The sequence below is a fragment of the Terrapene carolina genome, unplaced genomic scaffold, assembly GCF_002925995.2.
Source record: "Terrapene carolina triunguis isolate 2854851 unplaced genomic scaffold, T_m_triunguis-2.0 Scaffold236, whole genome shotgun sequence".
In the NCBI taxonomy this organism is placed as follows: Eukaryota; Metazoa; Chordata; order Testudines; family Emydidae; genus Terrapene; species Terrapene triunguis.
In genome coordinates this window covers 13,183,257-13,197,027 of record NW_020664587.1, presented here as the reverse complement: position 1 = coordinate 13,197,027, position 13,771 = coordinate 13,183,257, and the positions used below count along the sequence as shown (strand labels likewise).

The 13,771-nt window shown below is 64.2% G+C and overlaps 1 protein-coding gene across 1 annotated transcript in view; it reads right to left on the bottom strand.

Annotated features, from left to right (window-relative positions):
• Positions 1 to 13,771, bottom strand: part of ADGRB2 (adhesion G protein-coupled receptor B2) — a 96,996-nt gene that overhangs the window by 23,308 nt on the left and 59,917 nt on the right. Inside the window, exons 8-16 of the mRNA XM_026657202.2 lie at positions 13,431 to 13,537; positions 11,458 to 11,652; positions 10,397 to 10,465; positions 9,640 to 9,748; positions 9,216 to 9,362; positions 7,930 to 8,005; positions 6,289 to 6,391; positions 5,628 to 5,671; positions 1,346 to 1,472 (exon numbers count right to left, since the gene is read on the bottom strand). Coding sequence (XP_026512987.1) covers positions 1,346 to 1,472; positions 5,628 to 5,671; positions 6,289 to 6,391; positions 7,930 to 8,005; positions 9,216 to 9,362; positions 9,640 to 9,748; positions 10,397 to 10,465; positions 11,458 to 11,652; positions 13,431 to 13,537 — 977 coding nt within the window. The remainder of the gene's footprint in view (positions 1 to 1,345; positions 1,473 to 5,627; positions 5,672 to 6,288; positions 6,392 to 7,929; positions 8,006 to 9,215; positions 9,363 to 9,639; positions 9,749 to 10,396; positions 10,466 to 11,457; positions 11,653 to 13,430; positions 13,538 to 13,771) is intronic.

Below are 13,771 nucleotides of genomic sequence, written 5' to 3'. Positions count from 1 at the left end.
GGGGAGGGAAGAGTGGGGCACTTCCCCACTCACTGCACAGCCGCCCCCGTGCAAGAGGGTCTATTCATGGGGGGAGGGAGCCGGGCTTTGCATGATGGGAAATCTCCAGGCAGCCGGACATGGGACCCCTTCACCATAGCTGGCCCCCATCTCGCTACGGCCCTCACCACCGTGACAGGGCAATGCCCCTTGGCTTGAATTCCAGTGCCCCAGTGTCCTGCCCCGCCCCTGGGCTCGCCCTCTGTGCCAGGGCTCACGCTCAGCCGGCAAAGGAGAGAGTCCAACGTTCGGGGCCTCGGCTTGAGAGACAGCACCTGGCCCTAGGGCGAGCTGCACGAGCCAAGCAGGACTCTGTACCCATAACCCCGGGGAGCAGAGGGACACAATGCCCTGCCCCACCCCCCCATACCCATAACCCCAGGGGAGTTCAAGGCCAAAATGCCCTCCCTCCCCCCGTACCCATAACCCAGGGGAGGACCGGGCCAAAATGCCCTGCCCCTGCTATCATTTGCCCATTACCCTAGGAGAAGACAGGGCCAGAATGCACCTCTCCCCCACTGCAACCCCTGTACCCATAACCCTGGGGGGAGGCTGAGCAGCAGCAGGTGCACTTTGTGGGTGCCACACCCCCCCAGTGGGTTTCTGGGTGCCACACAGCTTGGGCCCATCGCTCTCAGCACGGGATAAAGTGGCGTGGGCTGGGGACAGGCGGGGGCCTGGGAGGAGCACCGAGCCCAGCCAGGAGGGCGCAGGGAGAGAGCCAGAGCCAGGGAACGAGGGAATGTGAGAGCAGCAGGGGGAGAGGAGAGGAGAACGGGAAAGCGTCAGTGGAGGAGAGGCAGAGGGATGGCACTGGGGGGGCATCTCGGGAGCCCAGCACAAGCAGCAGCTGTCCCCTTCCCAAGCTCTTCCCTCATGAACGATTCCAACCTGTCACGAGGAACGGGGGACCCCCCATCTCATCCCATCTCCAGCCAGAGCATCAGCTGTCCCCAGAGCCTCCCCCAGGCCCTGGCAGACAGCACCGCCCCCCAGCATCAAAAAGCCACCACCATCCTCCCACTGGGGTGGAGATGGCTGGTGGAGTTTGTGCACGTCCCAGCCGCGCTCTCCAAGCAGGCAGGGATTATTGTTACAGAACCCCAGAGATCAGCAATGGGTCCCACCTTGTGGCCTTGTTCCCGCGACGCTTCGGGACCACCCTCTACGATCAGACCCCCTCCAGCTGGCGTTCCCCGCCCCGCAATCCCACCCTGCTCCTGCTGCCGGTTCCCGCTCGGCTCGGGCCCAGCAACAGCCGAAGACAAGAAGGGAAACTGGAGGGCGCTGGGCTGGTGCCACCTACCAGGTCCTTGGGCAGCTGGGCGAGGACGGCGTAGGTGGAGAGGTGGCTACACAGGCATTTGGTGTGAGCCGGGAGGGTCTCCAGCGTTTGGCAGCTCTCGGTGTCCCAGTTTCCAGAGCCCGCATCCCTGATTAATGGAACGGGAGAGCAGGAGAGAGAGTGATTTAAAATGATCAAACACACAGAGCCCCTCGGCTTCCGAGCCGACTTAACCCTTCGCTGGCGCTGCCCACCCGACGGCCGCATTGGGCCCTACGGGGGGGAGGAGGGGTCTGAGCGGCGCTGGGGCAGGGTCTGGGCGGCTGCTTTAGCGCGTGACCCAGATGCTGGGGCAGAACCCTGCCCTTCCCCCCTCCTTGCCCCGGGCTGCGCTGACGAAAGCCAGCTCAGCTCCATCCCCCACACCCCCCTGCTCTTCCCCGCCCCCCCCAGACACTGATCCCTGGGGGGGCTGAACACTGCACACAGGCCTGATTTAATCTGAAGGCTCAGGTTGCTGGCTGGGGTCGGGGGTTAAACTCCAGCGAGGAAGGGAGGGGAGCCCGGCCCCAGGAAGGGTGGATGGAGCTCTCCCACACCCCACCTGGCTTTGGCCTCTTGTTTGTTCAACCCACCTGTATTGAAAGCTAATGAGAACTGAGGGGAATTAAATGAGCCAAGCCAGGATCCAGGTAAGTGATACAGCCCAGGACGGGGAGCACCCATGCAACAAGGCATTACAGCAACTGCACACGGAACAGCACACCTGCGAGGCTGGGCACGCGTGTGATCCGGGGCACGCGCGGGCTCACAGACACGTGGCTGACTGCGTGCCAGGCCACACAAAGGTGTGCGAAGCTGCCACTCCCACCCAACTGGGGACACCCCTCCACCCCAGATCAGCCCGGAGTTCACCCCTGGAAAACCCAACTGCGGCCTGAGCAACGCTCGCCCATTCCGGTTACTTTAGCCGATGGCACAGCTGGCACTGCCCTCCTGCGGAACTGCAGCGGGTGGGGGGCCCTGTGCTGAGTCAGCCAGCTGGGAGATGCCTCTTCACCCCCCTCTCGCCCCCCCCCCCGACCTTGCTCTGCTGTTTGGAAAGGAAATGGGAGGGAATGGAGCCAGCTGTACCAGGCCCTTTCCCAGCTCTCTGGGCCGAGAAGCCTGCCCGCCCTACCCACGTTCCTGCCCTGCGTGTGCTGCCGGGGCCAGTCGCGGGCTCAGGAGCGCTGGCGCTATGGAGGGTGGGACTGTTTCTGGCAGATACATTTTGAACGTACCCACCTTCCTGCAAGCACTACTCTGCCTGGAGGGGCCACCGCACAGGGACGTGCCTTGGTGCCCAGGCAGAAATGTGCAATAGCATCAGCTTTGAAACACAGGACACCAAGGGCCCGCGGGCCCATGTGTCAGGTGGGTGTGCGAAGCCCTGCATCTGGGCATGCAAAGCCAGCAGTGACACGCCCCACCATGCCCAGGGCTGGAGCCCCCAGGCTCACCCAGTCCCAGAGCCCACGGCTGGCATTTGCAGAGGTGCCAGGTTCCCGCAGTGCCCATTCGCTTCTACTGGCATGGGGGTGCCCAGCCCCTCTGGGGACCGGGCTCTGTGACAGCAGACACCATGGACGGGCACTGGGCCCCACTGCCCCTCACCTTGCAGAGTCACTCATGCCGCAGCAAAGCACTGCCACATGGTAACGGGGGGTTCACTGCGGTTCGGGGCTGGGGCAGCTGAATGCAGCTGGGGTAAAACAAAGGCACAGAGCTACCCAGGGGTGCTGGTTTAAGTGTCACCCGGGCGCCATGCGCTACCATGGCAATGGTTGGGGAAGATTTTACCCTCCTCCAGCCAGGCATCCCCGCCTGGAAGCCTGCAGCAATGGACCCCTCATTACTGCTTCCGGACAGGCCTGCAGGCAGCCGGAGCTGTGGGATCTCCCTGCAGCTAGGGCAGGTTCTGGGCCTTGGTGCCCTTTCTGAGCTGGTATCAAGGCTCTCACCCCACTGACTGCCCAGCCCTCCTGCCACATCAAGGGATTGGCAACTACCCACTCCGGGCATTGGAGAGCCCTTCCTGGGTGCTCATTAGCCCATCACTTCAGAGATGCCAGCGATACCCGCTCCTTGCGATGGCAGCGGTTCTGCCTGCAGCTCCCAACACCAAGGGGCAGGAGCTGCTTACCCCGGGTGTCAATGGATCAGGCCCCAGGCCTGCGTCCCCGAGAACTGGCTGTGCCCCGCCATGTTGGCAGCACAGCGTGCGTCAACTCCGAGCCGGGGAGGCCGGAACTGAAAGCCCAGCCCCCGATTTTGGTCAAGTCCAGCCTCTGGCCCATCTCGAGTCCCTCCCCAGCAGGGCTGCACAGGAACCAGTAACCCAGAGCGGGGAAGGCTCTGTCACCCATCCCCGAGCCACTGCATGCCCTCAGGGCCCCGGCAGTGGCCTCGGGGAGAGGGGGGGTCCCTTTCCGGATTGGAGGTCGGAGCGTCACCGCCTGTCCACGGGAGGCGGCTGGCGTGGGACTGTACATCGCGGGAGGTGGGGGAGCGCGAGCCGTGGCTGCTGCGACGTGCCAAGGCTGACAGAGTTACAGCGCGGTTGCTCTGGCAACCCGAAGGGAGGCTGCAGGGCCGCGAGGCTGCGCTTGGCTAGATCCAGAGTTTGCAAGGCCAAAGGGACCCCCAGGATCGTCCCGCCCGACCCCCTGCCACGCAGGCCGCCAAACTCCCCCCACAACCGCCCCTGCAGGGACAGAAAGGGGCAGACAATAACGAGGTGCTAAGGCCAGGAGCACCCCCCCTTGGCACGGCCCCACTGGCCCCCAGCCCAGGCAGCACTGCTGTCAGAGCGCACAGCCAGGACCACTGGAGGCCACTGGCTCCCCCTCCCCAACGCCACAGCAATCTGCCCCACTTTATCGCTCTCCCGCCCGAGCGCTGCATGGCCCTGGCTCTCTGCTCCAGCCCGTCGTTAACAAACTGCATCTGGCAAGCTGCAGGCATCAATCTCCGGCTTCAAGCGGGCGCTAATCAATACCGGTATTAGCAAAATTAACCCACGGCCATAGGGGGCTTGGCCTCGTTCTGGTCTCCTCGCTCTTTAAATGCGGACGTGACCGCCCGGTCGGGGCGGGGAGAGGAGCCCATTAGATCTCTCCTTGCTGTATAATAACCTGTGCGCCAAGGATAACGAGATGGGGAGCTTTGCTCGGGGCTCTGCCTGGGATAACGGGAGCTTTCAGCTCGGGGGAGTGGACAGCACCACACAGGGCCCCCCATCTGGCTTGCTGGCTCCCTCCAGCCAATGGCCAGTCCCCTCCCCGAACGCCAATGAGGCTGGGGCGGGGAAGGCATCAGAGCGGGGAAGGCATCAGAGCAGCGGAGGGATCTACACCCCATTAACCCTCCAAGTGTGCGGGTGTGGGGGTCCCCTTCTCATCCTCCTCTCTCCTTGCCAAGAAGCCACAGGCTCGCCTGCCTCACCCACAACCCCCCTCACCCAGTCCCTGGTCCTGCCCAGTCAACCTGCCTCTCTGCATGGGGCTCTGCAGCCAAAATGGGTGGGTGGGCAGTGCCCGTGGGGCGGCTGGAGGCCTGGGCAGCCTGTGGCGCAGGGGGATCGGGGAAGGTTTGCAGCAGCAGGGAGGCTGGGCACCTGCCCTCTCCATGTCACCCGCCGTTCCACGGCCCGGCTGACACTGCAGGGACGGGAGGCGGCTGGCTCTCACCACCCCGGAGGTGCGTCCATTTCCCACGCTCTGCGGCGGGAGGACAGCGTGTAGTGAACGCCCTGCAGAGAGCCCGGCCTCCAGCACAGAGCCCTCAGCTACCCAGGAAAGGCAGGTGGGTGCCAACTCCAGACCCTGCAGGGGGACCAGGCCCAGGTCCGGGTGCAAGTGCCTGCCAGAGGCTGGAGAGCAGAGGGGCTGCGCCATGGGCAGCAAGGGGCTAACAAACCACAGGGGTCACCCTGACAGAGCCCAGGGCAGGCTGGCATACAGCCCAGCTGCAGCGGCTGGAGAGGAAGGAACAGCCTGTGCCGCTGCTGGGTGAGCAGACGGGTGCCGCTCTGCGAGGGTGGGCAGGCTCCAGTCTCCAGGCAGAGGGTGCTGCCGTGGGGAAGGCCGGGGATGGGGAGGGCAGCACACGGGGCCCAGTGCACCTGTTCCATAGGCCCCAGCTCTGGCTCCAGCGAGCGGCAGGCTCTCCTCTATGGCACAGAGCCAGCCCCCCTCTTTGAGGCCCCGCCACCATCCAGAGAGCCCCCCGAGAGACACGCCGGGCCCAGAGCTGCACTCACGCTTTGGAGTAGTCCCAGGTGACGCACTGCGGGTGCGAGGTGCCCTGCAGACAGACAGAGCTGGGTTAGCGGAGACCTGGGCGGGGCAGGGACGGGGACGCTCCTTCTCTCCCCGCCCCCGCTCTCACCCGCCTCTCTCTGGCTCCGGCCATGGCGGGCGGGAGACACTCTTCGATCTGAGCACGGCCTGCTGCTGCCCCCGTTAGCCTCATGACTACCTGCCCGCCACAGCACGGGCCCCTAGAAAGTGGCACGAGGGAGGGCACCAGCAGGGGCCGCGGCGTCTGGTGTCTCAGCAGCATTGAAGCCAGGCAGACTGGTAACACGTGGCCAGGGAAACTTCCCCCGCAGCCCCCAGCCAGGGGAAGCGGCAGCAGCTCTGGGCTGCGCCTCACTCGCCCAAGGTCAAGCCAGGCTCTGTGGGTGGGGACTGAGGGCACCGAGGACTGGAATAGCAGGGGTAGGGGTTTGGATGGCAGGGCACTTGCCCGGCTGAGAGGAAGGGCGGGCACACAGGACTGGGACTGCAGGAAGGCTGTGGGTGGAGCAGGGGCCCGCAATAGCAGGGCATGCAGGGGTGGGCGACGGGTGAACATTTCTCTGCCCTCATGATGGGGCCCGGCGGACGTCTGAGCCCCCCCTCGGAATGCACAGCACTTACATTGAGCATGTGGGACAGCTCCACTGAGATCAGGGGCTCCGTGGGCTTGGTCGGCGGGCGCACGGTCACGGTGAGCACTCGGGACGTGACGGCCAAGGGGCTCCTGTGGAGACGAGGGAACACGCTGGAGCCAGGACACAGCGCAGGACGTTACAGGCGTCAGGACAGGGCTCTCTGGGAGCTGGTCCATCCTGCTGTTGGTCACATGCGTATTGCGTGTGTGTGTGTGTGTGTGTGAGAGCGTGTGTGCGCACACAGCGTTGCAGGACTGTCTTTGTTCATGCACCACGTTGTATGAGCTGCGTGTGCATCTCCTTACACACGGTATGTATAAATGATAAGCAGTGAAGGGGCCTGACCTCGGGCATAGCTCCGGCCCTGGAACTTCCCTGAATTTAATTCCTGTTCGATCTAAAACGCACGTTTAAGAAAAACTTCCCAGCTCGATTTAAAAATTGCCAAGGACGGAGAATCCACCACCAGCCTGGGTAAGTTGTTAATTACCCTCACTGCTTTCCAGTCGGAATTTGTCTCGCTTCAGCTTCCAGCCATTGGACCTTGTTCGATCTTTGTCTGCTAGACAGAAGGGCCCACTATCGAATTTCTGCTCCCCGCGGAGGTACCTCCAGACGGCGACTGAGTCCCCCTTTCCCATTCTCTGGGTTAGGCTAAACAGGTCAAGCGCCAGGAGTCTAGCCCTGTAAAGCATGTTTTCCGATCCTCTCCCCATGTCGCTGCATATCCACAACTGGGGATGGTTTTGCCTGAGCCTGGGCATTGTGTATGAACGTCCGACTCCTTGACCGTGCACGTGTGTGTGTGTGTGGATACACCCCCCCCCCCCGTATGTCGGGGGTGGAGAGTGTGCACAGGTGCAGTTTTGTTTGTGCATGGGTGAAGTGTGTGTGTATGGGGGGGGTGTATATACACACACGCATGTGCCCATGAGTGTACACAGCCCTCTCGGCTGTCCCACATTTCAGACCTGAACTTTCCCCTTCCCACACAAACCCGCTGCTTCTCTCTTTCTCCTTCCTGTTTTCAGCTGCTGACAGCAGATGCAGGCTGGAGGAACCCTTCTTTGAGTGGCACTGGCTCCCCACTGTGCATCTCACCCCGTTCTCCTGCCTATGCTTGTACAGCAGCAGGCTAAGACATGGGCTGCGGGGAGGCGCTGCCCCTGGGGATGCTAAGCTACAGAAACCCAGAAAGGTGCCTGCTCTCATCTGCTGCCCCCTCGCACCTCCAGCGCCCTCCCCCCATTCCTCCAGGATCCAAACCTCTGCCCACATATGGCGCCATCTGTGCGGTCTTGTACCCTCCCCCAGCCTGGTCCCCCAGCCCCAATAGGGTCCACCCTCTCCCTTACCCGCACTTGATCCTGAATCCAGGAACCAGATCTGCCCAGTGCTCAGTTCTTCCCCTCTCCCCACTCACGCTCAGGACATGCAGCAATAACTCCAGCAGGGTCACAGATCAGGGCACACGGCTGTGGATCGCCCCCATGCAGGGCCCAGCCTTGTCCTACCCCCCTCGCACCCATGGCTGCATTTCAATGTGAAGAGCGACTCAGGGCCCCACCATCCCCTGCCCCATTCGGAAGCCCTGGTTCCTGCCCCCACGCCCCGGCCGGCCACCCACCTGGGAGGAGGTAAGATGAGCCCCAGAGTGCGGTACAGGATGGCCCCGATCACAAAGTACGACGACTCGTCCATTTCTGCAGAGAGGGGGGAAGGGGACAGAGCAACGGTGAACAGGGGCCGGCATCCGTCCCTGGGGCCCGGCTCCGCTCACACCCCAGCCTGGGGACGGGGACACACGTGGCCCTCCTGGAAAGGGCTGCAAGTCGTTACGCGCCCCCCTCTTCCAATGCGCACCCTTCCCCGTAGCCTGGCAATGCAGACAGGCCCCTTCCCCTGCCCTCCGGGCGATGGGGGTGGCTCCATCCAGAGGAAGAGGTTACAGTGGGGGAGTGGAAGCTAGGACTCCTGGGTTCTATTCCCTCCCTGCTGTGACTCGCTGGGGTACATTGCTGAATGGCTCCGCGCCTCTGTTTCCCCACCTGTAAAAGGGGGTTAACAGTGCCGACCCGCAGCTGGGAAGGGGAAGGGCTTTGGGAGCCCTGCTAAAGCACCACCATGCAGGGGGAATAGCAGCCGTCCCCAGCACATGCCAGTCCAGCCATGTCTATGTCCCAGGGTGCACTTGGCTACCCAGCCTGCCTCTCTTCCAGTGGCCCATCTCACAGCACAGCCAGCAGAGTCTGACACCCAAGTCCAGCCCAGGGCGTGTCCCCCATGGAAAGAGAGAGAGGGCCACAGGTGACCCAGGTCCATGTCACAGGACGGCCCCAAAGCCCAGCTCGAGGGCAGCCTGCGTTCACCCCCCAGCCGGTGCCACGCAGATTTTTAATCAGCATTAACAGGTAATTGAAAGATTAAAACCTTCGCAGGCTCCATTCGCTGGGCTGGGAACCACCGTTTGCACCTCTTTACAGAGCAGCCATGGAGAGAACGGCAAATCAACTGCAGCCGCTTGTTTGGATCCGCGTCCAAACAACCGTCACAGCAGCCAAACCAGCTGGCATGCAAACGGGCACACACAAATATACACGCACACACACGCAATCACATGTGACCATGCACACAAGGCACATGTGCATTTGCTCCCATGCGAACTTTGCAAATGTGCCTTCACAAACATAGCCGCACACACATGAACAAGGACACCTGCATCATGCACACACAGACGGGGATGCAGACACACGTGTGCATTTGCACACCTGCATGCAAACACACACCTCGCCCGTGTGCATACACAAACCGACACACACACACACACACGTAATCACATGGGAACAAACACACAGACAAGCACACACAGCCACCCCTGCTGCTCTCCTCCCGGGGGCCCCGGCCCTGCCTTACCAGAGGAGGAGAGGCTCAACACCGACTTGGGGATGAAGAGCTTATCCTCCGAGTGGCGAGCCCAGTCCTTCATGCCCCGGCGCCCCTTCATGGGGAAGTTGATGTCACTGGAGACGGCCGAGACGGGCTCTCTCTGGATGCTGATCACTGCCAGGGAAGCGACAGGGAGAAAGGGTCACTTCCAGCTCACGCCTGCCTGGGCACATTGGCCAAGCTCAGGCTACCCCGGCGCCTCTGCCCACGGGCCTCCTGGGAGCCCACCTGGCGCAGCCTTGCAGGGGCCACGTGCCTCCTGCCACCTCCACTCCCCAGGGCTCCCAGCCTCTCTGCTGCTGCACTGGCCTGGGACCCCTCACGCCCCTCTCAGAATAAAGCAGCTCCAGGCCCTGCCGCCTCCGCGGGCAGCCCCAGCCCGGCCACTCACCCAGGTTGTCGGTAACCACGAGGGAGCTCTGGAAGGCCTTCAGCGCGTCCCCCACCAAGTGGATGAAATCTTCTACCACCTTCATGAGGTGCACGGAGCCAGGGGACACCTGTGGGCACAGAGAGGGGGAGAGGCTACCACAGGGGCCCAGGTACGGCGGGGAGAGAGGAGGGGAAGGGGGCTAAAACAGGGGCCCAGGTATGGCGCGGGGGAGGGTAGCTCCTTGCCACATGCCCCCACTGATGGGGAATGGGGCAGGAAGGACCTGGACGGTTCCAAAGGGTCCCCCCAAATCATCCGCGGGGGACACCCCAAACTTCCCAGAGCGTGGGGGGGGGGGACAGGAGCTAGCGCTGATCCAGGCCATGCTTAGCCTTAGGGGAAGGGGCAGGTGTTGTGGGGAGGGGGTTCCCTGCCCAGGCACCGGCCCCAACCCTTTCATCCAGAGACCCCTCCCCACAGGCGGCCCCCAGCCCGATACCTCTCACAGCAGCAGACAAGGCCACAGAAAAGCTCCCAGACCAGTTGCCTTCTAGATGGGGCTGAAGCCAAAGGGCCACCTGCTGATTGGGGCGCCTCCTTGCCCCTCCACCCTAGGCAGGGCACTGGAAGGGCAGCCCCACAAGCTGGGCTGGCAGCCCTGGCACCATGCCGCCCCCTGCTCCGTCGAGAGCCTGTCACAGCCACAGTCGTGCTGCGCCGGCTGAGCACCTGCCTCCCTGGCCGGCTGGCGCCCATCCCTGAGCGGCCGGCTCACCTGCTGGGCGTCCTCCCACTTGTCTCTGTTCTCCAAGTCCACCATGTAGCTGACCACCTGGAAGAAGCGCTGCAGGGAGTGGAGGAGAGGAGAGGAGGCGTGAGGGGGTGGCTCTGTGACGCACGGGGGCATGGGACAGGGCATAGGCGCCGACTCCGTGGGTGCTCTGGGGCTGGAGCACCCATGGAAAAAAATTGGTGGGTGCTCTGCATCCACCGGCACCTCCCTGTGGCCCTGCCCCGCCCCCCTGCTCCAGCTCACCTCCGCCTCCTCCGCGAGCGCGCCGCTGTGTCCTGCTTCTCCTCCCTCCCAGCGCTTGTGCCGCGAAACAGCTGATTCGTGGGGCAAGGAGGGAGGGGGAGGAACGCGGAGTGCTGGGGAAGAGGCGGGGCTGGGGCGGGGATTTGGGGAAGGGATCCAATAGGGGCAGGGAGGGGGAGGAGTTAGGGTGGGGACTTTGGGGATGGGTTTGGAATGGGGGCAGGGATGGGGTGGAATCGGGGCGGGGCCAGGGGCGGGGGGCGCGGGCACCCAGCGGCGCCGGAGAAAGTTGGCGCCTATGGGACAGGGGGCTTCCCCCGGCCATGTCTGGGAGCCTCGAAATTCCACTGCCCTGAGAGTACCTGCACCTGCACCCCCAGGCAGCCCTGTCACACACACACCCAGACAGGACCCCCAAAACCCCCACCCCAGCTCCAGCTCCATCTGGGATTCTTCCTGGCCCTGCTGCGACCACCTTGGTTGCTCCCAACTGAGCGTCACCAACTCCGCCCCCCCGCTGCCGGTGGAAGCCGAGCATCTCCACCAGCTCCCCCAGCCCACCAGCTCAGATCCAGGCCAGCTTCGGCTGCTGCTTGTTAGCCCGGCAGCGCCGGCCTGGGGACGGGGGGACCCCCATGCACATGGGTCCAGAGATGGCAGGTGAAACCACAGAGCCAGACACAAAAGGGGTGAGGCCCCCATAACAATGCCAGAGAGAGGGCAGGGAAAGGCAGCCACGCTGGCCTTTCACGGGGCCTGGGCCGGGCCCCGGCTCGTCGCAGGGGCCGGCCGGGTGGTACCTGCACGTCGTCGGAGGAGGGGACGTAGGTGGCCCTCTTGAAGGTGTCGGTGACGTTGCGCAGGATCTCCACCGAGAAGAGCAGGTCCCCACTGTAGTACGTCCTGCGGGCCATCAGCTCCAGCAGGCTCCGCACCACCTGCGACATGCCCTCGCCCGCCAGCATGCGCTGCCCCTTGGCCAGGTGCTCCCGCAGCTTTCCGCGCAGAGGGACAGAGATGGGGGGGGGAGGGGAGAGATTACCCAGCAGCAGGGGGTTCCCCAGGTCCCTCTCCCAACCCACCCTGAGGCAGCAGCCGGACAGGAGTCCTGTCTGGGAACAGCACGGACATCCACAGGAGCCACCAGGGTGGTTACCCATGTCCCACCCCCAGCACACACGGCCCCTCCCGGGGAAGTTCCCCGTGTCCCACACCATCCCAGGAGCCACCACTGCAGGGCCCAGGGCCTCGCTCCTCTTCCCCCAGGCAGGAAGGTGCCATACCCACGCCAACTCCCCTCCTGGCCCCACACCGCAGCCCCTGTGCCCCCGCGGGCCCCCAAAGGAGGATGTGGGGCTGGTGGATAAGAGTAGGGGTCAAGGAAATCAGGAACGCTGGGTTCTAGTCCAGCTTCGCCACTGAGTCACTGTTCCAGGTGAGTCACTCCCCTACCCCGTGCCTCGGTTTCCCCATACGTCAAATGGGGATATCGCTAGTCAAGGTAGCTCCTTGATCTACCTCAGCAGAGTGCTTGGCCTTGCCAGGGAACGGGACAGACAGCGAGAACGGGGAAGATGGCAACACAGAGGGATAATTAGCATCAGCCCCCTCCCCGAACCCGGGGCGGGCGGGGGAAGGAGCCGGGGACAAGGATGTTAATTAGGTTCCATTGCAATGAAATATTCATGCAAAGCAGCATTTTCACTGGCAGCTGGGGGGAGCCAGGGGCTGCTTGGCTGCTCTGTACTGGGGGTGCTTTTGTCTGCCCATCCCGAGGGCCACCCGGCTTCGGAGCACACCTTCTCTGGGAAAGGGGAGGGGGCGGGATCGGATGGGGGGCAGGCTGGCTTTGCAGGGGCTCCCCTCTCTCCCTTTAACGAGGCATACGGTGGGGAGGAGCCATGCAAGGCCAGGAGATCAGAGCCCGCCAGGACGGGCATGCCTGCGAGGTGTGCCTGGGGGGCCCGGCGTCCTGCCCAACCAGAGGGATCGCGGCAGAACTGGAGTCGCGGGTCAGTCCCCGCTGCCTTGAGCCGCAATCGCTTCTCGGGCAGCTTGTGGGGTGGGGGAAGAGGGGGGCAGACAACAGGGATGAGGAGGGAAGGGTCACAAAGGGTTAATGAGTAAGTGGGGGTCACCGGGGTGGAGTCAGCTGGGGGGCGGGGCTCCCAAGAGCGGAGAGGGGCTGAAGGGCTGGGAGAACTGGAAGCCAAGGGAGGAAGGACAGATCAGACGGAGCATCAGCGGCCAGGCACAGGGACCTATCGGCCCAGTGGGAGCCCCGTGGCCCGGGGGGGATCAGCAGAGGGGACGGGGCTGGCCCCGGGGAGGAGGAATGAGTCACCATCTCCTGCAGCAGCGACTGTAGCAATCCCCACCTCTGGAGAACGCCAGATCAAAGCCCCCCTCCCCGCCCCCCCCGGCCACTTCAAACCACGGCCCAGGCCCCCAAGCCCCCTGCGGGACGAGTTCCACGGCAAGCCCTGGGATCCCCCAGCTGGCCAAGAAACCAGAGTCCCCCCAGGAAATGACCCCTGCACCCAGGTGGCTGCCTGCACAGGGCACACGGGGCAACGTGGGGGTGCTCAGCAGAGGGGCCGGGGCCGGCACTGGGCACAGAGCTGGCAGGGGGCTGGCTGGGCTCTCCCCCTGTGCGAGGGAATCTCCAAGCAACGCAGCCACCGGCACTGCCAAGGCGTCGGGGTGAAAGGCAGCGAAGGTGGCACCGGGGGCGGGGGGGGGAGCGTGGGGGCCCGCCAGCGTGTGCACCTACTGAGAGATGTAAGTATCTGTACTCGTGCGAGATGCACCGGGCAAAGCTGGGCACGCCCCAGTACGCCACCCCGTGGGCGTTCAGCAGGCACCGGCGGCTGGCGGATCCTAGACAAGAGGGGAAAAGAAGCATGGAGCACCCAGCCTGTGCAGCCCGAGCGCCGCAGCCCCTGCCCCCACCCTGCCCCCCGCCCTGCCCTCACCCTGCCCCCCATGCAGCCCCCCCACCCTGCCCCCCAGCCCCAGTGCCCGCAGCCCCTGCCCCCACCCCACACCCCAGCCCCAGAGCCCACATCCCCTGCCCCCACGCCGCCCCTCAACCCCAGTGCCCGCAGCCCCTGC